The sequence below is a fragment of the Epinephelus moara genome, chromosome 19 (assembly GCF_006386435.1).
Source record: "Epinephelus moara isolate mb chromosome 19, YSFRI_EMoa_1.0, whole genome shotgun sequence".
In the NCBI taxonomy this organism is placed as follows: Eukaryota; Metazoa; Chordata; class Actinopteri; order Perciformes; family Serranidae; genus Epinephelus; species Epinephelus moara.
The window spans coordinates 2,189,467-2,214,804 of NC_065524.1; the positions used below are offsets into that span (position 1 = coordinate 2,189,467).

At 39.7% G+C, this 25,338-nt stretch overlaps 1 protein-coding gene across 1 annotated transcript in view; it reads left to right on the plus strand.

Annotated features, from left to right (window-relative positions):
* The first annotated feature begins 1,730 nt into the window (after positions 1–1,730).
* Positions 1,731–25,338, plus strand: part of nlrc5 (NLR family, CARD domain containing 5) — a 59,542-nt gene continuing 35,934 nt past the window's right edge. Inside the window, exons 1-10 of the mRNA XM_050071491.1 lie at positions 1,731–2,711; positions 4,566–4,894; positions 7,784–7,873; positions 9,384–9,569; positions 9,848–10,002; positions 12,929–13,060; positions 14,150–14,465; positions 19,813–20,290; positions 21,502–21,643; positions 22,830–22,960. Of these exons, the coding sequence (XP_049927448.1) occupies positions 4,582–4,894; positions 7,784–7,873; positions 9,384–9,569; positions 9,848–10,002; positions 12,929–13,060; positions 14,150–14,465; positions 19,813–20,290; positions 21,502–21,643; positions 22,830–22,960 (1,943 nt within the window). The 5' untranslated portion in view covers positions 1,731–2,711; positions 4,566–4,581. The remainder of the gene's footprint in view (positions 2,712–4,565; positions 4,895–7,783; positions 7,874–9,383; positions 9,570–9,847; positions 10,003–12,928; positions 13,061–14,149; positions 14,466–19,812; positions 20,291–21,501; positions 21,644–22,829; positions 22,961–25,338) is intronic.

Genomic DNA, 25,338 nt, shown 5'->3' on the forward strand with positions numbered 1-25,338 from the left:
GAGTATTTTTATCACATAAATTGGATTATTATGGAGATCTTTATTGTGCACATGTAAACATACCAAGAAATAACTTACTATGTTATATCTTTAATCACAAAGTAAGCAAAAACATTTATTGAATGTAATTATCTTTATAAATTGCACATTTATGATTGCTGTCTTAACTAACTTAACACTATTTTACAGGAATGTAGCTGTCTCCTGAAACATACAGTCATTGCTTTACAAGCTCTATGGTGTCTTTTTAGAGGACATTCAGTCTATATTACAGAGGGAGTTGTATTTAGCGGTCAGAGTGAGCCAGTTGTCAGCTAACTTTGGGTGCAATGAGGAACACTTGTTATTTCTCTGTGAGCCACATTTGTTAGGGCCCCTCTGTCATACTCCATCATGTAATTCGAGTAGTTTTAAATGTTGCTGTGTGAGGTTACGGAAGTGTTCATGTCATCAAAGAGTGGGAGGGTACAAAGCTCGCCCTGGATTGATTGACTGTATATTGATGAAGCAAAAATAAGGTTTGAACCAATACGCAATACAGCCCCAAACATTAGAAGACATACTGTAATTGTTAACAGAAAATATTGCCACAGCACTGCTTTGAGATTTACCTTGGATGTCAGAAAATGTGTTTTATTGGTGAACTGTTATGCAATCATGTGAAATGGATTGAACATATATTTGTCTATGCTGTGAATGTAATGTTCACACAAATGTACAATCTACTGAAGCTCCGTCGGAGAAGAGAAAAACAGAATAGTGAAATACTTACTGTGACAATACACCACATGTGTCTCTGTTAAGATCTTACTGAATAGTATGTTTACTAAATGTTTTGGTGGGATGGTAAAATCAGTCACACACACACACACACACACACACTGACTCCTACAATGCTTCTTATTCGTGTTTCTCATCAAATACTGTTTAAGATTACTTGCTGTGATTTTCAGGTTATGGTTTGCCCACCCAGGCGGTTGCGCGAGCATGAAGCTGATTGATGGGTCATAGGCAAGTCCTCCCACTCCAGGGTTTACCTCACTTGGTCAGATGTTAGAGTCATGCTATTTTGGCTACTTTGAAAAGAAAAAGGTCAAAGTTACAATTTTGCTCTCCTATTCATTAATGCTTACCAAACACAATGATTTGTTGACCGCCTTGTGAATTCTTGACTGAAATAATTAAAGTGTTCAGAAATTAACTTTTAAAAACAAAGTCTTAAGTGACAAAATTTGCTAATTAACTAATTAAAGTATGTGGTGGCTGCCAGTGGTGTCCCACTAGGAGTTAAAAAAACAAAAGAGATGGGCATTATATGCTCATCTTGTTCAACAGTCTGTCTGCGCTGAGAGCAAGTCCATAAATCAGTTGTTTTTGTAATAAATGTGCTGATGTTTTTGTTTTTATTAACATTTTTTTGTAAGCTCACCTAACGTTTTGCATGCTGCATTTCGCATGCTCAATGAAATTAGATAGGTGTCGGAGTACTGAGAAGGAAAAGACAGGCTGGGAGGTCAGAGGTCGGGTGGTGTGGTGGGGGTGGGACATTTGAGGCACAAGACAGTTGTTGAAGCTTCTGTAAAAAGCCAGCCTGCTGACTACTTACCAAATTGAGATAGCATAGTGTAGAAACGCTTCAACCACTTGTGCTGTAATCTATTTGTGTCTAAAAAATGAGGATAAAAAGCGACTGCAGCTCACCAAGGGATGAGCAGAAAGGAGCAGAATGATGGGGCACCTTGGTTGCTCTGTCTCCCTGAGAGCACTTACAGATCATCTTTTAGCATTGGACTTTATTTGTAATGATCAATTTTTGTTATGGAGCATTGCAGAAAGTATGTTTCTCAAGGAACATAGATCATAGGCGCTTCTATGATAAATTAAAATACTTGATATCAATAGTATATTGCTACAGGTACCATTAGGTCCACGTTTTCTGGATCATGGCAAATAAACAGATCATAACAGGTTATCTCTCAGAATCTCAGACTGATTGAAATCAGATCACAGCCACGGTTATGTATTATTCTGGGTGGAAAAAGTCAAACTGCACAGCGGCACATTTTGAGTCATAGCTAAAATCGAGAGCCCCACACTTTCTGCAGTGGATTTGAGTGGACTGGGGCTCTGCAGCAAAACAGTAGCCTACAAGGCACATGCAGACGCCAGTTAGTGCTTGAACATGTTCCTGACTCTTTGCTGGTTACTAAGCATTGGCTTTTTCCACCTAGCTGTAACGAATTAATGTAATACTTACCATTATGGTAAATTAAACCTGATTCAAATGCAGGACGTAACTCATACATCAGTCCACGCAATGGCACATGTGACCCTAACCACGAGCACTGTCTGAGCCCTGTTTACACACTTGCTTTCATGAAACCTGGAGCCACAGGTCTTTCAGCCCAGCAGCACACACGTGTGCTTGTTTGATGTGGGCTGAGCTGTGAACAACTCTTCCGACGAAATGTCGCTCACCGCCAGAAACCCACATTCTTCAATGATATACTTTCTTAAATTTGTAGTCACTGACACAGGCATGCTGTGTCTCTCTCTCTGCCTCCGGCCACAACGACTGCCTTGCCGCTATTATTTGAATCTGAGTTGCTGCGCGAAAACGAAACCAAAACTAAGTCCCCTGCCTTTGGTTTCGTTTTTAAATAAGAGATACTCTGGCTGCAGAGATATGCAGTCTACGACAACAATTGTTGGTGAGTGCCTTTTTTTTTTCCCTAAACAGGTATTAGTTAACTTTTAAACGAATAGGACCTACACCGTTTAGTGCAGCCTTGTTTCTGTAGAGCTCCCTGCAGGTTAAAGACTCGGCACACTGCGATGCTTGTTACCTTAAATGACCTCGGCTGGAGGGCATCAGGTAAAAGCACTCTTTCTGACCTCATGGGCTTGTTTTTGGGATATTTAATGTACACTGAGGACATTAAGCTTTATGGCCGTCAAAAAGTGATGAAATATAACCCGTGCGCATGAGCTATCCACTGAAAAAAATAAGGCATTATAAGGTGCGTATATCTTGGACATTTCGGGTCGACTTAAGCACAACTATCTCAGGTGCCTCTTTCGTAATTATTATAATTTGCTGAATTTACCCACGTTTTTTTAATTGACAACATTATTTGATAGTCACACTGATCTTAATTGAACAAAAATATAAAACAAAACCCAAGGAAATAGGCCTATATAATAATGGTAAGTTAATTACATATATTTAAAACCAACCAGAGCAAGTGTGTGAAACGTTTTAGTGCTATAAATGATAGTGAACATGTCTTTATTTGCAGGAGATTTTTTTGAGCTGAAAGCATTAAGTGCTTTCCAAAGTTAAGAAAATACAATACAAGAGTGAGATTTATAAAACATGAGCACATACATACACCTACATATACACTCAAACACATATATGGCTGCAAATATGTACACACCATACACAATAAGTCTGTTAACTGCTAGGAAGAAACATTCTGTAAAAGTAGGTTTTAAGACTTGAACAGAGTCAGGTGATGCTCATTGGGAGGCTCTTTGAGAGCCTAGGAGCCAGAACTGAACAGGCAAAAAGACCTAGACTAGCAGACCTGTGGGGCCTGTTTTGTCAAATATTTACTCCTGTGCCAGATCATTAAGGGCCTTGTATGTGATTAAAATGGATTCTTAAAGAGACTGGAAGTCAATGCAGGGAAGCCAAAATAGGTGTGATGTGTAAGGATTGTTTTGTTTTGGACAAAAGTCTAGCTGCTGAATTTTGAATAATTTGGAACTTACGTGTAGCCCCATTGTTTAGGCGGGTGAACAAGGCATTACAGTAATCAAGGCGGGAGGATATAAGAGCATGTGTGATTTTCACTGTTACTGAAGGACGGAAGTGACCTACATTTGGAGATATGCCACAGTATAGTATGAACAGAACACGTCCCAATACTGATCCTTGTGGTATTCCATGTTTTGACTGAGGAGTTCTTGAGGAAAATCAGCAGAGACAAAAAGTTTCCTGTTGTTTATATATAAAAACAAAACACTGCAGAGCGATTCCAGTAATACCTGCCCACTGTTTAAGTCTCCCTATGAGAATAGAATGTCAGCGGTGTCAAATGCTGCACAGGAGTCTGCAGCCACCATTAAGTCATTTGTGACTCTTGAACATGTCTATTAACTCATTGTAGAAGGTGAAATACCTTTAGGCTATTAATGAAGTTCCATCAAAAAAAACTAGCTAACTAACTGAAAAAAGGAGCACTGTGTTTAACTCCTTTACATGAAATGGCATAATCTGCTTCTCTGTGTCCACTTTGCAAGCAATGGCTTTCTGTGTGATGCTGATGTTGGTTGTGGTCATTAGGTTGATTGTCCTCTGAGGTGTAAGTGTTTAAAGTGTGTATGCTTGCATTTTTCTGACTAACAGAAATCCTACAAAAATGTAGGTGGCTCTCCATTAGTTGACTTTTGTTGTATTTTTTCCTCAGTTAAAGCTGTTTATGACGTGAGATTGAGATTGTGATTGTGTGAGTTTATGAATGTGTGCTTGTGTTCATGTTTGCGTGTTTGTTTGTCAGCTGATGGAGTCTGACCATGGATAAGGAAGTTGACCCTGACGATGAAAATGTGAACCTCGTCTTGGCTCAGGAATCCTCAGAACTGCTCCACATCATTAGCAGTCAGTCACCAGCGATCATAATGGAGCTATGTCAAATGATGCCGAGTGATGCTAGATGGAACATCAACCTGGCTCCCACAACAGAACAAATCAAAGCCATGTTGGAGTACTTCAGGGTGGCCAACGCTACAGATTGCCGCAGCTTTCTCCAGAGCATGTGTATGTTGTGCGAGAACATCCCCATGCGCCTGGAGTCGAGGCTCATGTCAGTAGCTGGATATGCAAGTAGTGAGTACAAAATAATGTAATTTTGACAAGTAATGCTTGAGTGGTTAAGTGGCTTCAGTGCAGTCATTATGTTTAGTTTCATACAAGGTTTAGGGAAAAGATAGCTTAGTGTTTTAAGGACAGTCCATTCAAGGCAGGAATGATATCAAATAAAACTGAATATGTATGTGTAGTAAAGGATAACTTAACAAAAATGACAGGTAACACTTCAGATTATGGCCCGCAACATACAGTGTAATTACTCCAGAGTTACGGTGTAATCTGTTGTACTAACAGTGTAGCAGTATAGTATGTATCACCAATACACATATGTACGTACTGGGGAACTGGATGTGAAGTTATAGAATAAGGAGGATAACAATTCAGGATCTTACAAAGAATTTATACTGTATTTTGAAACTACTGGGGTTCTTTTCTGTTATCACAGGGTATGTCAGACCTACTGAGCAATAATCTGGATGTTTGGGAGGAATTTACAGAGAATTTGTCTTAATTAACTACTTGGTACCTATTTTATTACTATCACAGGGTTCTGTATGAGCATACAATGGAGCCAAAATCTTTTATTTCAAAATGACCGTATTACTATAGAAAGAGACAAACTACAGTGTTACTGTATAATTTTAGGGTGCTTAAGATGACCATGGGGTTAGTCTGTGTGTCTACATGGGAGCAGAGGTCCAGGGGACAGTGTATGGTCATGGATACTATCGGCCTCTGAAGACTCTCAAGAGTCTCAGCTGTTGTTCACCCCACTGCTGGTTTATGGCTCTGCTTGCCATCATCATAGACAATTCACCCACCTTAGATATCACTCACTTGTTGTTGTTGTTGTTGTTGTTGTTGTGTAACAATATAAAACTGTCAGTGGCCCTTGTAGCTCACCTGATAGAGCACACTAGGTAAGGATGAGTCTTTACAGTAGCAGCCCAGGTTTGATTCCAGCCTATAGGCTTTTGCTGAATGTCATCCCCTCTTTCTCCCCCCTTTTTTTCCTGTCTCTCTCCAAGATACAAGTGCTTTAGATTACAGCCTGCATTCCCTGTAACTAAATGTAACAAGGGGGCAGTCACAGGGGTCAACATGTGGTTACAGAGAAACACACGTGTGTGACATCTAGGCTGGGTGAACTCTGTCCTCCGATGGCAGGCAGGGCCACAAGGTCATAAACCAATATCCAGTAATGAAATGAGGTGGTGAGGTAATTGGAAGCTCAGACAGTCCCCTGAAGCTGACAGTATCCATGGCAATACACTGTCCCCTGAGACTTTGTTCTGAAGTAAAACCTCAGTTTTGTGGTCAGACTGTAGCCTGTAATAGTAGTAGGACTGATACCCAGTAGTAAAATAATAACTACAATATAAATTCTCTCTAAATTCCTCCCAAAATCCAGATTATTGCTCAGTAGGTCGAATAGTATAGTAGAATAGGTCATCAGTAATTAAGAAAGAACAACAGAATGAGTTTTTTTTATAAGATTCCAAATTGTTATTCCATAACTTCACTTCTTGTTCCCCAGTACCTGCATATATGTGTTGGTACATATTTTACTTGGACACCGTTTAATGCATGGCTTCATTTCTCTCTAGGCGTTAAAACAAAAGAGCGTTATGGAAAGCACCTCCTATTGCATCATTGATTGCAAGTGCAACCCCACATTGCCCTAAGTAATTCACTAGCATTGCATTTACAGTGTTAGTCTTTATTTCACAATTAACAAATTAATCTAATCAGTCTAATCAGAATCCTGTTTACTTTTGGAATATGTAATCCATCTGTGCATAGTCACTCATTTGAATGAGGTACTCTGATGATTATTTAAACATTGTGGTTACCACACCTGGCCAGCCATCTACTGTTAAACCATAGGCGTAGTGTGCTCTCATTAAATTGTGACTTCAGCACAGTACTGAATCACAAATGGTTGTTTGCTGAGTTGGGCAAACACAATATGGAGTGGAAAAATGAATACTAAGTGATACTTACTCATTTCAGTAAAAAAAATAAAATTAAAAGAAAGTGCACAGAACAAACAAACAAAAAACTGTCTGTGAGCTGACCTAGCAAACAGTATAATTTTTTGTTTGCTGTTTGCTCAGCTGATGCCATAGAGCCAGTGTCTCAGCCAGTTATCAGTTGTGCTGTCTGTACAAGCATGAACAAATATATTCAGTGGCCTATGTACAGTATGACTATTTGTGTGTATGTATGTATGCATGCATGTATATGCAAAGAGAATTATACATTTTGTTTGTGCCTGGCTGCACTGGCATACATAAATACTTAAACAGGCTCCAGGTGTTTTCTATTGATTCATACACATCTTGTCGTACATCCAGTGATTTAAAAGGCAACATTTTATAGTGTAAATTGTATGCTGCCATCTTTTCCAAACAAACTCAGTTATTGTTGACTTTGTTCTGCTGTTGTGTATCTGCATATTTAGCACACCCAAAATAGCTCCATAATTGAAATGTGGCTCATCCGGAAAAATACATAAATGACATACAATACAAGGCAAGTGACCCTGGGGTCTGTTTTTAGGTGAAACATGTGTCTGTACTTCTGTACGGATTAAGTGCGTCACAGTAGATGAGCCCTCTTGACAAACTAAAGTAGAAAAGTGAAAGTGAAAGACAGCTGCGGTGAGAAACAGCAACACTCAGCATAACTTCAGTAATTCTTATGACTTTTTTTCCCTCTGGTAATCCCCGGCATTCCCCTAGAAGTTTTTGTAGATTATTTATAAACTGAAAGTGAGAGCCTAAGAATAGGATGCAACATATGCAAGCTTCTTGATGACATTATTCTTTTTGGATATTTTTCAGCATTCCCTGGTATTTTTTATTCACTGTATGATTTGTTTGTGTTTTTTTTTTTTCACTGCAGATATTTTTGAAAATTCCAGCCCCAGTTTAACGGATGGGAAGTCGACATCGCCGCCTTCAGAGCAGCAGCCTATCAAACGCCCACGGATTGGTAGAGCATACACACAATGCATCAATGTTGTTACACTGCAGCCACAAACTGACGTGGAAAAGGCCATTCACTGGTTAAAGTTGTTACAACCTGGCTCAGGATTGCAACAAAGGAGGGAGTCCACACACAATGAAGTCAATAATTTGAGTATTTTATTATAAAACCAAAAGAAACCTAGTGAGATATGGAGTGTATCTGTAGTCAGTCATGTGAATGCATGTGTGAATGCATCAATGTGTGTATGTGGGTGTAAAAAAGGTAAAAACAGAAGTGCAAACCCAAACCATAGTTGCAGCAGCCCAGCCAGAGAGAGAGCCATCTGAAGAGAGCGGCCCTTCTTTTGCCCTCTCAGCTCCTCCCAGCTCTCAGGTGCAACTAATCTCAATGACGACCCACCCAGTCTCTGGATAAACAAGTCCAGAGCACCTGGATGGGCCGTCACAAAGTCCAAAACTAGATACCGTGTGGCAGAGTCAGCCTTACTGCCAATGTACTGGCAATTGCAGTATGTACTTATATATATAAAAAACATTCTTATATGCGATAAAAGCATTTGCAATTAAAGAAAGTTGTCCTCATACTGTAGCTGTAAAACTGCTAACATGACATGTCAAAAATAACACAAGATCTTTTGTTTCTCTTTGTAATGTGAAACTTTAAAAGATTTAATGTTAGTAAAATTTTCTCAGAGATGAGAAAAGCACTTTTTGTGTTTGAAATTTTCCATGTAAAGTATATGACACTAAATCACGCCATGAGGTATATGAAAGAAAGCAGAGAGTAAAAAACAACAACAAAACACAACCCTGTGACATACTATCCTTAATCCCTGGACATAAAACACTTTGACAGAGTTATTAGTAAGTGTTGCTTCCTACCAACATCAGGCCATAACTATAAAAGTCAAAGTAAAATTTAAAAGCGAAAGCAAGTGATGGCTCCATTCCACAGTAATGTGTTAATTGTGGGAGTAAACCAGGCATCTTAACTATCCCTCTTTTAGAGAGGATCATATTACCAGGCTTAACCAGTTCTCATGTTTAATTGTGCTGAACCAAAACCAGCTTACTTGAATGACCAAGAGCCAACTCCCTGTGCATGAACTGTAAATACCAGGCACCTGATTTAGTTTTTAGTACTTTGTAAGTGTTTTGGATTTCATGAGTAATTTTATTTGGCAGACACACACAGACCTTTTCAAACCAAATAATCAGGTTCTCGTACTGTGACTTTTTTGAATGTTCAGTGTTCTTAAATGTTCTTAAAATGTGTGTGTGTTCACATATGAACAGGAATTTGTCTGTTGAGACTGAAGTTAAATATGAATTAATAAATAAATAAGGAACAATCTGGCCCTGTGGGATGCGGCATATTATATTATAAAATTAAGGCTGCTGGGTTTTTTTGTGTGTGTGTATTGCAACTTTGCACCTCCTCAAGGAGAACAGTTTTCTCTGCATAGAAACTAATCTCTAGAAATAATGTGTTTATAATTTTACATTCTACACAGATCACTGGGAGCAGTACATTGCTGCAGTGGTGAGTTTACTGCAAAGGAGGTGGGAAATACTCAGTGAGCGCCTGGTGAGGGAGGTCCAGCTGGAGAATGTGTGGGTCAGCCTAAGGACATCGAACAGAGGCAGGGACAGGCCTGATCAAACCCCTGGCCCAGCAGACAAAGGGGGCAGAACACCTGGTTAGCATGATTTCCTTTTCCTGTCTTTGCATATCAAGAATATGCTGAATTTACTTGCAAATCTAATCTTCAAGTTAAAATGTTTTACAATATACATCAGTGTGGTACATGTAGGCAAGAAAAAAACTGACATTAAATGAGTTAAAAAAAAAATCAAACTTGAAAAGCAGTGCATCTCCTATGATGGGACTTGGCCATACAGACAGTACACTATCCTTCTAATGCGTACTTAAAATCTTGACTCCATTAACTAAACATTTTTATTCCACCAAACTCAGAGCCTGATGGAGATTTTGGGTCTATGGATTCCGGAGTGACATTGGAAACCTTCCTCCAAGGATGTGCAGGGAAGGTGACAGTTCTCGTTGGCCAGGCTGGATCTGGAAAAACTCTGCTAATGTCTTGCTTAGGACAGCAGTGGGCACATGGACTAGTACGTTTACCCTTTTGTCTTCATTCAATCATTTAAAAAAAAAAAAAAAAAAATCATCACCATAAGGGATGTTCTGCGCTAATTGGGATTGGTGTCAGGGCTGATCGAACTATTATTATCAAGAAGAAGACAAGGCAAAGAATCAGCTACTCAGAAACATTAGATGTTTTCTAAATGACGCCAAACTTTCAAAAATATGACCTGACCTTTGAGTAAATAAGAAAAGTACACAAGTTTCAAACTTCTTGAATGTGTTGGGATCTGCACATTTTTTATTTGTGCAATCCAAATCTTTGAGTCAGATAACACATTAGACAAAAAGTCACCTGAAAACTATCTAACACACAGCTTTTTGAGCAAGTGAACTATGGAGTCAGCACAAACAAACCCTTAGCAGCTGCCAGTTCCACTTCAAGGGGAACTCCACCATCACTGTTTGTTTACAGGTCTTGGGAATTACATGTGAACAAAGTTGTATGAATCCTTTTTGTGTCTCCAGAGGGAGCTGTGTGAAATCTGAATTACCTCAAGTGATGTCCCAGGCATCTAAAGGCTGTCTAAGGGCTTAACATACTCTAACATGGTTTTAAAACTAAAAGGATTTATGTACACATCAGCATTTTAGCACTGTATCAGATATTATCTCCATCCATACTGACATGCCTGAAAACACATATCGCATGACCGGACATGCACATACCAATGTAAACAGGAAGCAGACTGTCTACTCAACAGTTGGTTGCTTCGTTACAGAAAATGCTATGCTAACTAAGACCAGAGATTTTATTTTGCTTGGGCTGACAAAGAGGTGGAACTGTTAATGAAAGCAACACATGAGTATAAGGCAGTGAAAAACAGATTGGAAGTGGTTACAAAGCAAATACAGCGACTTACTAGAGTGGTACCGGGAGCATTAATGTTATCCATCACCAGAGGAAGCTATGGCAATGGGAATGGAGTACCCACTTAAGACTGCTATATAATAAAGGTATGCAGGTCTAGCTATAATGTTTTGACGACACATCGTGACTGAAAAGCCTCTTTCGGGAAGCAAACGTGGGTGTCTGCCTCATCATTTAAAAAAAAAAAAAAAAAAAAAAAAGACTTAGTTTCAGCCCGTCCAGAATCAAATGCAACCCATGGATTTTCAAACTAAAACGGGGTCTGCAGCATTTTCAATTTTTAGGAGTTTCAAAATGCTGCAGTATGGACGCTAGGCATAAATGTAACAAAATATAAAGGTGTTAGCGTGGATGTAACCTAAATCATTTCTGTCACAGTAAAAAACACATAAAGGTTCCCCATATTAAGTTTCACTTAAACTTAACTGAGTTTATAAACTTAACTTAAAGGGGCAAAAAGCAAAATCGTTTCACCGCTAGGTTTGCTGTTGTGCACTACCTGTAGACCAAAACAAAGTGTGTCATGAGTCACACCTCCCTCTACCTCTGCTCTCCACCCCCTCCCCCCACTCGCCTCGTCTAAACTTAGTTTAGCAGTTAGCGATGTCTTTCACTCACTCTCGGTCTCTGCTGTGTTTAGCTATTCCCCTGCCTACTTCAATGATGATGGTACCTGTAATAAATGTAATATACAATACTTGCTGAGATGGAGGCGAGGCTCAGTGACTAGAGGAGCTGGTAGAAGCGCTCCATAGCTGTAAGTTAATCCAGTAGCCGGTGGCAGCCGACTCGGCTAGAGCCATCGCCGGATCCCAGCTAGTGCTAACACCGGGAGGTAACGCTAACGTTCCTCCTCTTCTCCGTGAGTGAGAGCGATGTTTTAGCCTGGCTACATTTTACAATGCTAATTACAAATGTTAGGTGGGCTGCCGGGCTACTCACCTAACACAACCGTAACGCCTGACCCATTGCTGGGACCGAGCCGCTAATAACTCAAGCTCCGGACATTAACCCATGCTACGATTGTAACATTAAATTTAATTGAATCGACATAGCGACATGTGCCTAACGTTACTGTAACACTAATTAAAACAGACATTTGACTTTATGTTGTTACTTAACGTTACCTGTCCAGGAGAAGAAGAGCTAGCTCAGAGTCAAATTGTAGCCCCTTTAGCTCTCGCAGTGCTCTCCACCTTGGAAATGCAAGGCCAATGTTAATCCGGGTTCTGTCACTTTCTTTATCTGACAACTTCTTCGCCAACGACCGTTGTTTCTTTAGAGGTAATGTTGGATCCTGGTCGTCTTCAGGTGGACGTTTCGTTCCGCTCCCCGCCATTTCGCTTTGAAAATACGCGCTGCCATTGCTCACTGGCTGTAGCCTTTTATAGGGAGGGAGGGCCAAGGGCTCCGAGAGGAGGAAGGAGGCGGTGATTCACGTGAACGTACATGAACGCGCAGCCGGACCGGCTTGTGAACAATGGGCTGGAGATCAACACAAAGAGAGGGTGTGTGACGTCATGCTTTACTCCAGATGAAATTACACCTCTGGTTTTCACATAGCGATTTTTTAATTCCTTCAATCTAGAAATGATGAATTTCGCTTATTGATCCTTTAAGCTTACTACAGACTAAGACTAAGGCTTTATTCATTTCAGATCAACGTTTAATATGAAATGTTTTCAATACTTGTCTTGGATCAGGGTCAGGATAAAAACATGATTTTACAAGAGCATTCTGCCAATTTAGCATTTCACTCCCTCCAACATTGTCAGTCATATCATTGACAGGTTTTTAAAGGATAAAACAAACAAAAAACAAGCAGACAACCAAACAAAAAAACTTGGCACTGATATTACCCAAAGTGCAGCTGATCCCCAACAGTTCAGTGGAAGATTCAAGTGTTATGCTTGCAGTGGCTAATGCAGACTTGAGCTGTTCCTTTGATACTTGATTTATTTTCTCAGTTTGTTTTTATTTTGTTCTCTCATTGTTTGTATCCTCTTCACTCTCGTATCATCCAGGGTCCTGTCCCTTCATCCTACCTGTTTGTCCTGCTAGAGTTTCGTCAGCTCAACATATTGTCCCATCCTCTCTCAGTGTCTGAGCTGCTATTTCGACACTACCTCCCTCCAAAAGGAGGCGACGATGAAAAGGTATGCAGGTAGCAATACAAGAACAGTGCCCTCATAAATGAGGACTTTTCCTATTGTACATTTTAAAAGTAGCACTTTAGCCAGCAGGTTACATTTAGCGCAACAGCTAAAGCAGTCCTGTACAGAATCAAAGTTACGACTGCTCTCAGGTTGATTGGCAGATCATAAGGGGCTATATTCATAAAGCTGAGCTGGTCTCAGTGGTAAAATTCTTTAAAAAGATTTCCATTTGAAATCAAAATGAAATAAAACATATTGTAAAGAAAATAACTGAATACTTTTTGAGCAGTTGGAGAAAATAAGGAGTTAGAGCAGGAGAAAAGTTATTGAGTCTGAATAGTATGAGTTCATAAATGGAGGGAAACTACAGTCAGTAGGTTGAAAAACTGCTATCTTCTGTATTTATGTGCATTTACATAACTAATACATTGTGAGATATTGGTTACCATACTTTCAATAATATTGGTGGAGTTTTTAACATGAGCATAACAGTATGTAAGACTGTTATTGTCTCTGTCACCATCACCATACATGCATCATACATGTAGTGTACATGTGTTATTATATATGCACATTATATTGTGTATATATATTGTTTACATGTTACACATACTACTTGTGTATTATCATATCTATTTAATGCAGTCACCCATGATCTGTATTAAGGCTCTTTCAGACACAAGACAAAATGAAGCCACTGCACTCTCAAACCTGTTATTTCCAATGGCTTGCACCGTGCCATCGTGCTATTTTTATTTTATCTTATTTGTGTTTTTGTCATGTTTCTTTCATCTTGTTAATTTTTTAGTCATCACTGAATCACTTTTTCTTATCTTTTCTTTTTAATCAATAAAGTTTATCTTATCTTTGTTCAACAGTAGTACAGTCAGAGGACTTGTGTAGAGAGACTTTAGAGAATAAAGGGTTTATGATATTGCCGCTCAACATGTCCACCAGTCAGATGTTGTATTTTAAACCATTTTTTAAAAAGGCAATTGACATTGAACAAAGTTACTAGTATAACGAGGTGAACTAATACGATGTCCTTTGTTATTCTTACATTCCTCATATATTCTGTGTTCTGAGCAGAGAGCCATTGTGGACTACCTCCTTTCCAATCCAGAGCAAACCTGTTGGGTGCTGGATGGCTATGATGAGTTTCACAGCAAACTGCCCAGACAAGAGCTGCAGAGAGAGCTATTGGACCCAGAAAAGCCTCTGCCTGTTGCAGATCTCATCTCAGCACTGTTAAATCGTCAGCTTCTACCAGGATGTACTGTGGTGGTCACCTGTCGAGCACGCGATGTCATTGATTTGGAGGGCATATCAGATAAAGTAGGGCAGCTGCTGGGGTGGGACCGCCACGCGATCAAGGAGTATGTGGACAACTTCTTTCGAGTCAAAGGTGATGTCATGCATTCTTTTATATTTACATTGCGGTATTTGTTATTCTGCAGAGAAAAAGTGTCATGATTCAGTGTGAGAGGGTGGCAACAAGAGAAAGACCCAAATGCAAGTTAAGGCAGTAGGATAATTTCAATGGTTTATTCATGAAATATAGCTCACAGGCAGGCAAACAAACAGGTAGTCTGTACCAAACTGGGAGGGCAGTAGGTCAGGCAAGGCGGTATAAGGCAGACAGATAACAGAAGCTTAAAAGCAATGACTGAAAACTACATTGCAATTTTGATAATTTGGCAGAGTAACAAAGAATCTGGGCTGGAATATAGAGAGTAGCTGATGAGGTGGACAGGGAAGGCCAGACAGAGCAGCAAAGCAGATGCAGGAAGTTAGAAAAGAAGATGGGTAGGTTGTCAGGTAATGGGGAAAGACCAAAGGCACCTGGTGGATGGATGGAAAAAGGCAGATGAAGGTCAGTTACTTTTGATTTGGAGGGGGTGGGGGTCTGGAGCCAATCTTAGCTGACATTGCTGACAGGTCATCAGTCAATCACAGGGCTGACACTTGATACAGACAACCATTCGTGCTCACATTTACACCTTCGAGCAATTTTGGGTCACCAGTTAAACTGACCTGCATGTCTTTGGATTGTGGAAAACTGAAGGACCTGGACAAGGACCTGTAAGGTGACAAGGGCTAACCACTGCATCCCTGTGCCTCCATTAGTTTTACATACTGTATACAACATGCTTGGTTGTTTGGTTGGCTGTTGTTATTTGGGTAACTTGGTTGTGGTCAACAGTAACTATAGAAAATTGCTTAATAACATTATTTTTAAGTCCCTTTAAAACATAGTTACATTAAGGGAGAATACAAACTTTACTTGTCATCAGGAGTACGATGTGACTGATGAAAACAGTTTAAAAAATATGTTGTGTTGCTTTCTAAAGTTTGAGAAAATAACCTATGATGATGTCATTAGGGAGACTTTAAATTATTAAGTTGCATTATGGGAAGTTTAGCTCCCAGTGTACTTGGAGCTCTAACCAAGATTGTATTAAATAGTGGACATAGCCACTGTGATGTCACCCGTTGGTTAGTGGATTCCTGTTTTAAAGCCTTGAGTTTGGCATTTTGGCTGTCACCATCTTGGATTTTTGGAGCCAGAAGTGACCACATTTAGATGGGAGGGTGAAGGTAACCCTAATACTAGCTGCTAGCTTTGTTAGCATGATGCATTTACTGCTATTGTTTATTTTGATAATGCAAATGCTAATATTCGCTACCGGAAAAAAAAAAAACAGGCTTACAACCAATAAAACAAAATGTATTTACCAGAAAAAACGAATATCTGACTTCTCAAAGGGTCTTTGGGTACAACCAAATGCTGACCAAGACTCTAGTAGGTTACCAAAATGTTATAGTTAACTTTTAATGCACTGTTAATACACTTAAACAGGGACAGCTACTGCACTTTGTAAATCTGGGGTTACGCCATGGTTGCGTTATCCAATAATATGCAGTGTTGGTAAGGTTGCTTTTAAAATGTAAAAGATTAAAGATTACTAGTTACCCTGTTAAAAAAGTAACGAGTAATGTAACCATTTTAATTACATTATCAACGTGATGTAACTTAAATTTGATTACTTTTCATTCTAACATCCTTTAAACTGCAAAAAAAGCTGATGTTTGGAAATAGGCTATGGCATAAGAGGGCATAACTGCATGGCAAAAAGATTCAACACAACAGGATGAATGCTACATTGTACTTATAAACTTTTTACTGAGAAAAAACAAACAAACTGTATTTGGATGTAAACCCTTTGTAATCACCAACATTTTGATTAGTTACTGTGATTTAAATACATGTTTTTTCTCAGTAACAGATTACAATTTCATCTGTTTACATCTAACTAGTTACTTCCCAACACTGATAATACGCTACCTTAAAGTGATAGTTCAGGTTTTTGGCCTGCACGGCGGAGTGATACTGGCCAGAAAATAGTCCCAATTGATAGCAAGGTCTGACGTAATGCGGGGATGTTTTAAAATTATTGAAATAGTCTAACAAAACACATGCATACTTTTTTGTAGCTTAAAACCTTTTGGTTACGTGTCCCTCGTACATCTTCAGAACTACTTTTTCTCCGGTAAGCTACGGGCGATTTCTCAGAGCAGGAGGCTCGTTGAGAGTAGTGACACCGTCACATCAGAGCTACAGATGGTCAGCGTTTCACACAACTTCATGTCCAAAAACCTGAACTATCACTTTAATAACATTTAAATGTATGAGTTACACTAAAATTCATCCTCTGTACAGTTGTAATGAATAGGGAAAGGAACTATAGAGACTCAAACTGTTTTTTTTTTTTTTTTACCAGGCTGTAAATATTCTGCTGTTAAGATGGGCATTTTAACAGGGGGTTCTGTGGGGATTGTCTCACTCTTGGAGCCAGCCTCAAGTGGCCATTAGAAGTACTGCAGTTTTTAGCAGTAATGTGTTGACTTCATTTTTCAGCCCCATAGGTTGCCGCTTGGCTTGAACCATATTAGGAATTACAAGATCTGAAAAGAAGTGTATATGTGAACAGGGTACCCGCGGATCCTTGAAAAGTCTTAAAAAGTCTTAAATTCATGTATCTAAAAGTAAGGCCTGAAAATGTCTTAAATTCATTAGAAATGTCTTAAATTGGTCTTAAATTCATTACTCAAAGGTCTTAAAATTGTTGCAGAAGAAATATTTAATCTGACTTTCTTTCTTTTCTTTTTTTTATTCTCGCGGCACTTTTCTGTGTGTGTCCATGCGCCGTCCAATAACGGCGCGTGCTGGCAGTAGCACATACACAATGAATGGTTTCGTTGGCGGAGGTCTGCGCTTTGCGCGCTCTGTGTGAAAAGGGCTTAACGGCGCGCACTGGCCACCTGGCACTCAATATGCTGCTGTAGTGCTTTGCAAAATAAATCATTCAGCACGCAGTGCGAGTCCAGATTTCAACCAGCAGCAGAAACGAACAGGGTGTGTGCTGCGGCCGTGCTGCCTGCTCTCTCCAGTTTTACGCCAGGCTCGGCTCCTTTCAAAGACTCCTCGCGAAGCACTCCTCCGGAGTTTTTTCGGACCTAATTATATTGCGTTTTGCACAGCGGCGACCGGATCTTTGCTCTCAAACCACAAAAAGATGTGATGGTACAACAGTCTCCTTCAATACATTATTTTATGCTTTCTTTTGATTTTCACATTGGCTAGTCATCCTGTTTAATTTGTCTTCTGATTAAATCGGAACCGTTGAAACAAGTTGTAGGAAGCCTCTGCAAGTAACTGGTTGCTGGCAGACACTCTGTGCTGCAATAAAATGGTTAATCAGCAGTGCCGTGCACTGTAGAGCCGATGCGCTGCTGGTTCTGCCGGCCTGAATAGAATATATTGTCTACTGTTGTGCAGGAGCATTTATAGACTGAGCTGAGTAGTGATGCGTGGGTCAACCCGTAACCCGCGGGACCCGCAAATGGACCTGCGGGTTGGGCAGCAGTGATGGTCTGTTAAATCGGTCTGTAAATGATATTTTGACATTATTATTATTATAATCTATTAATCTATAATCTATTATTGTCATGGCATCCGAAGGTACTGATGCGCTGAGCAGGTGACAGTCCGCGGTCGTTTTCAAAACACACTTGTGTCACGCACTCCAAAAGAAACTTGTTGAAACTTTAAACAATAATTTATTGTACAAAACGGGGGAAACAAACGTTGACAAAAACGGTTCCATAATTCATATTAGTTCAAAAGATAACGAAAAAACAGCTACAAGTTAGAGGGAATAGTGATAAAGTGGTAAAACTTGGCATTGATCCACAGCCTCAGATGGATGCACTCAAGCCTGCCGTGCGCACAAGCTCTGTTGGTAGGTGATACTATATTTTCACATTTTTAACAATGCAATTTAAAAGTTTTGATTTTTATTGATAACCTACATTTACCAACAACAAAAAGACTACATTTAGCACTAAAAAATATGTAAAAAAAATAATTAATTAAAAAAATAAGTAAATAAAAAAACGAATATCGAATACCAAATTTTCATAACGAATACCTACCCATAGAAACGAATATTCGAATATCCGAATATTTGGGTATAGCCCTACTGGCGACAGAGAAATCTGACCCCAGGTCCAGTAGCCTAATTTCCTCTTTGTTGGTGTCATGACTGCCCAGTAATACCTGGACAACCGAGCCACGGCGGCACACAGGTATGTGGCGTGTCAGAGGAGAAACGAGCCGTTAACATTTCTCTCTGTGGCAGGTAACGGTCCACAAACCTCACCGCACTTTAGGGACTGTTCTTAACTTATGAGGGGACTGTTCTTTACTTGTCAGGGGAGGAGGGTGGCTGGTCGATTTTTATTTTATTTATTTATTTTATTTCAATCCCCCCTATGTTAATCACTTATTGATGCTGTTTTTGAAGTATGAATAAGTCAATAAGTAATTTATTCCATTGAAATATCATTGATGTATTATAGAAAAGTGATTTATCTTTTTATAAATGACAAAAGGCACATCTGCCTCATTTTCGCTGTGGTATCGTGATACTACTCAGAACCATGATACTTTCACTGGTATCGTACCGTGGGTCCCAATTTTGGTACCGTGACAACACTAGATGTCACAACCATTCCATTCGGAGTTGCGCAGTGAAGCGGCTCGGGTGCTGCTTAAAAAAGTGTTCCCCCACTTCTAATTTCACAAATTAAGCACTGGTTATAGTACAGCGGGATCCCCCAACCATCGCTTACATTTATAGTTTTTTCGGTCTTAAATTCCATTCAAGGTGGCATTAAAAAGGTCTTAAAAAGTCTTAAATTTAACTTACTGAAACCTGCAGATACCCTGTGTGAAGCACCAAATTGCTAGTGTACCCCTTTAATACTCCGGAGGATATTAGATCAGTTATGTTTAGCTAAAAGAACAAACTTAATGCTAAGATTATTGTGTGTCTGGCATAATTGTGGTAAAATTAGCTTTTAAATGGACCTGCAAACAGAATGAGCTAAAGCTAGTATGAATCAAGTGATGTGGGTTGAACTCATATAATGCAGTTTCCTCATGTGTGTTTTGAAATTGACCTAGCGCACCCACACGTGTTTTACGTTAGTCTAGCTGACCTCTGTTCAGCTTGATGTTGGGCTGAGTGTCAGTATGCTGGGAGGATCTCTAAACTTCATGTAATAAGAATCATAGCAGGAGAGTCAGGGAGATGTCAATAAAGCCCACTGTGAACACACCCGCACAGTCATAGAAGAGGTCTGATCAGGCAAAGTAGGTGACAATAATTTATGTTTCAATTTCAAAGGTCACTCAGCAAACAAAGCTGTTGGAGTGCAGGCAGCAGATCTGCTTCTCTCTAGTCGACACTTACTCGCCATGTCATGCCTCCCTGCCCTCTGCAACATCTGCTGCATCTGTCTGGAGCATTTACTGCTGGAAAGGGGAAACCCAAGAAAGATGCAGATACCAGAAGAAACACTAAGTGAGACAAGGAGAAAAGCGGGAGTAAAAGACGAAAAAGGAGTACAGATTCCAGGAGGAGGAAGAGGAGAGGACAGTAGAGGAGGGAGTTACGTACAAAGGGGAGATCAAGGAGGAAGAAGGGGGAGTGAAGACATAATGATGGATGGGACAAATGGTAGAGCCCAGTTGCCTCCTGTACAAGTCCAGATACCCTCCACCCTCACCCAGGTCTACCTCACTGTTCTTGGAGCCTTTCTGAGCCATGACCCTGATAAAAGAGGAAGGGATGACGAGCCAAAGACCACAAGAGTTCTACAGAGGTGAGGGCTAAGTAGAGCACTTAACATGAAAACACCACTTCCCACCACTGACACACCATACATAACACAGAGTTTTCAATACATTTGATTGATAAGATGAATTCAGAGCTTGATCTTTCATTATTAAGGCATTTTAATATTTTAAACGAGAGAAGTGATCCCTTCTTTTAAAAATGACAAAAAGATTGTACAATGTCTTCATTTTAGTGAGAGGCTTGTTGTATGAGGTATTTATCCATAGTCTAATAGTCAGTGTATAACATACAGTAGATGTTGGCCGGCACACCCCAGGTTGGAGAAGCAGGCTAGAGTCTGAAACGGTAGCTAAACAAGGGACTGCTGTGGAGGGGCCAGCAACAAAATGTATTTTAGCCACCTAAAAGAGTCCCATCAAACAAAAAGAAAAAGAAAAAAATCAATATCAGTTGAGTGTACGTTGTATTTCAAAAATTTTCACTGCTTTACTTTGCTGTCAGACTGCAGTCTCCAGCGGGAACTGTAGCTCTCTCCAAAGCCAGACTCCATTGAGAAAAACAGTGATTTAACATCACTGAACACTGGAGTTTTTGTCTACCATTCTCTTGATCAGTTAGTTTGTTTTTGTTATTTTGTGACTTCGGTGTTTAAAGGGTTATTTCAGATTCACCAAAATCACACAATCACATAAACTAACTAACTTATTTAAGCAGCCGTAGGCCAGCACCTCTAATGATCATTGAGCCAAATTTACCATTGTTTTGTCAATGGACTCTGGTGGCCTTGACAAGAGCATAGATAAGGAACTGAAGCCCTTAGCCCATCAGAACTTGCTGTCTGACGGAAAGGTAAAGGGGTGAAAATATTCTCAATATAGTGTGCACTTAAAGTGATATTGATTTTTTTAGGTGGGTCTTTTTTAGGTGGCAAAACATGTTTAGCTGCTTCCCCCTCCACAGCAGTTCATTGCATAGTTTCTGTGTCAGCACTCCAATGGCTTCTCCAAACTGTTGGCGTGCTGACAGACGTCTACTGTATGTGATTAACTGACTATGGAAAGGTACCCCATACAACCCCACTTCAAAAAATCCAAACTTTCCCTTTCATTTTACCCAGTTTTCACTTTTACATTATTGATTATATAAAGTTTCAATGCAGCAAATGTTTGTGATTTGTTATTTGTTGTTGTTCTCTGTTTTTGGCCTCTCTGTGCAATCGGCATGTACGCTGACCAGTCTGAGTCAGTATCAATCGGAGTTGTGTGAGCTGAGTCAGCTGGCCTGGAAAGGCTTGGAGGACAGCAAGATCCTCTTCATGGAAGAAGATATCACTCAGGATGTTTTGAAGTTTTCAATCAGGACAGGGCTCTTCTCACAGGTCAGACTTAGCTGTACACTATGTGTGAATATTCTCTACATGTCCTCTGAAACTAGAGGGTGGTGTTAGTTTTGGAAGGAGGTAGGGGTTTGGGGAGGGGTGTGTGTGTGTGTGTTGTTTTGGGGAGTGGCTCCTGTTGATGTCAGTCAATACTTCACAAGAGTTAGCTCAGTTCAGTTTACACAGATTAAAATGATTTTGATATTTGAACTAAATTCACGGTTCCAAAAAATTATCTAGCTTAAATTAATTTCCTCTCTTTTTTCAAATGAGTTTTCTGAGCTATTCGTTTTAAGTAGAATCTCCTCCTCCACTGCCCACTTCCCAAACTACATGAATCACTCTGTACTGCCATAGAATCACAGACAGAGAATCCTTTTAAAAGCCAAGGAAAACCTATGTAGGTGTTACCGCTTAAACAATGCAGCATATTATGCAGAGAGCGAAGATAAGAGGTTCAACAATTTTTTTTTTTTTTTTTTTTTAGATGCAATGGAAATTTTACTTAGCCTGCATGAACCAAATCATGCAGCAGTTCAAATCCATACATAATTAAGTTCATATGCTTCCAAGTGGGCTGATATAGGCTCCACCACTGGCTTCATTGCAGTCTCTATAGCTGAAAGATGTGTTATAATTTAAATTTAGAGAAAGCATTAATGAAAAAATAGGAAAAAAAAGACCAGGACTGTGCCACTGTCAGTTTGCAGTCTTACCCTCTGTTAATGGTTTGTTGTGATCATCATTTACTCAAAGATATTTTCCAAGACTGCTCCGATTCTTTAATTCAAGGTGTCGTTTCAAATTTGGTGTGGCTATGGCTGACATCGTGAAACGTTCTTCTCAGAGCCGATGGGCACAATTTGCATAAAAATGTGATATTTTTCTCTGTTGAAATCTCGTCTGATTTGTTCATAAAAGTCCTTTCAATATCCAAATGAACTGGCTTTAGTGCTAGCGGAGGCTGCGTTGTCTGAATTGCCATTATCACTGGCCATGCTGGTGTTTTGTCATTATGCTGGATGCCACAAATCCTTTATTACTGCTACACACGTATCTTAACTCTTCCATGCTCATGAAATGATCAATCTTTTCATGTAATTTATGTGACTGTCATGTACTGTCTGACATTACCCTCTGGCCAAAACTTCACCATAACAATACGTTGTCCATATCATCCTGTCAGGTGGAGCTCAGACGTGAGGATGGGATGCTTGTCAACTGCTACTGCTTCATTCATCTGACACTACAGGAGTTTTTGGCTGCAATCAGAATCATGACCAGCACTGATGTTAGTGACATGCAGCTCAAGAAGAGGTAGGGAACTTGATTCATTAAAGCCAAATGTGACTGAAAAGAACATGGTTATATTTGTCAAGGAAACTGCAGGCTTCCTTTATGGAGCTGTCAATCAGATGGCCTTTACAAACACAAACTTTCCTTGAAAGTTCTGTATGTAGCATTCAGAAAATTAATATAGCAGTAAACCACTATTTGCTATGTAAAGATACAGTGGAGTTATGGCATCCTGAGCCGAGAATGAAGTCACATTATCTCTGTGTGTTGTAATCCGAGCATCTCTGTTGTTTGTAGTGGTAGTACATGTGTGTACCCCACTGGCTAGCTCATCACCGCTGCTTTGTTCTGTGCTTATGTAGTGATTACCACTGATATGGGGAAGGTGTCCCTTCAGAATTGTTGCCATTGTTTAGCACTGTTTCTGGAGCGCGCATGGTTAGCTGCTAGCTTCTGGCTCACGCACTTCCATGTTGAGAGCTGTGTGCAGACAACTCACAAGATCTGAATTTTACTTAGAGCCTCTTTAAGTTGTAGTAATTGCACACTGTGCCTGTCCCTGTGCATAGAATCAGTTATAATTACAACTAGCTTGTTTTTACACAACATTATCAGCTTGCTCTGCATTTCCTCCATATATTTAGTTTGTGCCTTTTGACAGAGTCGTGAAATTATCAACTGAGTGACACATTGGAAATGGATGTATATTAACATTATAGCACTGGCTGTATGATCCAATTTTCAAAATATTCTCAATACCAATACCTACTTTTGTGCTTCCTATATTGAATGAAACTCTGTTTACACCTGTGCACCCAACATCAGGTCAGGTAAAAGCCAGCTGCATGTGCACTGCCACCAAACTAGAACCCTGTAACTTAAGCTTGAAAAATCATTTAGAAAATATTAATAATTGTTTTCAAGCATTGACCAATCTTGGAGGTTGTATCTAAGTATCTAAATCATCAGTGTGCTAGAGGTACTTCTGCATTTTCTGAGTAACAACACAAGTTGCAGAGCACTACAGAATTTCAGCATATAATGTAACACTCATACCAGGAATAACCCAGCCATGGAAAAAGATGAGCCGTGTAAGCTGAGCACACCGTGAGATGTCCTTTCTCCCTAGAAGGAATCTAGAAACTTACTGATGCAGGCACAAAGCGGATGGTCCAATCACAGCAGTGGACACTCTGGGGGTCAGCAGAAGTGGAAAGCACCGACATAGCAGGAGGTCACTTCTGTCACCCTATAAAAGCCTTCTTCTAAATAGACACATTATATACTAGACACCATCTTGTGCTGGGATCAAAACAGCCAGGAAGTCAAATCACTGTTAATGGTGCAAAGGAGCAAATGACATGAGAGAAGCAAGTTTGGCAAAACAGCTGAACTGTGCCAGATTTATTCTACACGTCCTAGATTGCACTGGTTCAGTGGACGGTAATGATTCATTAATTCTAAGGTATAGCTTTCTGTGACTAATAATAAATGTGGGCCAGGGGCATAAAGTACTTTAGGCTCACACCATACAGCAACCTTTGCACTCATCTTTTTTATGATCTCAGCTATACACCTGTAAAGTTTTGTGCCTGCATTATGCACAGTTGAGATGTTATTAGGATAACAATATCTGACCATAGACAAACAAGCAGACAGACAGACAGACAGACAGACAGACAGACATGTAAACACCTGGCAAATACTCAAAACACTTTTGTGGTAGTTTCCATTACATTAAGTGTCTACAGGACCACATTTTGCCATTATGACACACACACACACACACACACACACACACACACACACTGACCACTTGCTGTCGCGGCTTTTAATTATATACAGTATGTTATATATATAACAGTCTGGCAATATCCCAGGCTTCAAGTCTGGCAAAGGATTTTTTTTGTGTAGTGTTGTATGATCAGTTAAACAATCAAAAGCTATTAAAACCTTGGTCTTTACTTGTATCCTACTCTGTGCACTTAATAGTTCATTAACTTCATTAAAATGTGTGTGACAGCAATCCCACTGAAACACCTATTGGAATATTCCTCCTTTTTAAAATCCTAACTGTGTCAGTCATTATTCTCAACACGTGATCAATTAGTAGTCTAATTGTACAACTCCAGAGAACATAAATACTCACATTAGAAGCACACTTGAATTTTATTTACCCACGTACCCTGATGCGTTAATAAGTCAGGATGACAATTGCCAAAACTGTGTAACCAATACATTTCTGTTTAGTTTGTATAACTTCATGTTTACTCCCCTTGGTTAGTTGGTTTCTAAAAATCAGTCTGAACAGGAAGTGGACCAAAACTAATGTGCAGCAACGTTCATTTACCAACGTTTTTTTCCCTTTGTCTGGACCAAATGAACCAATCAGCAGGTGT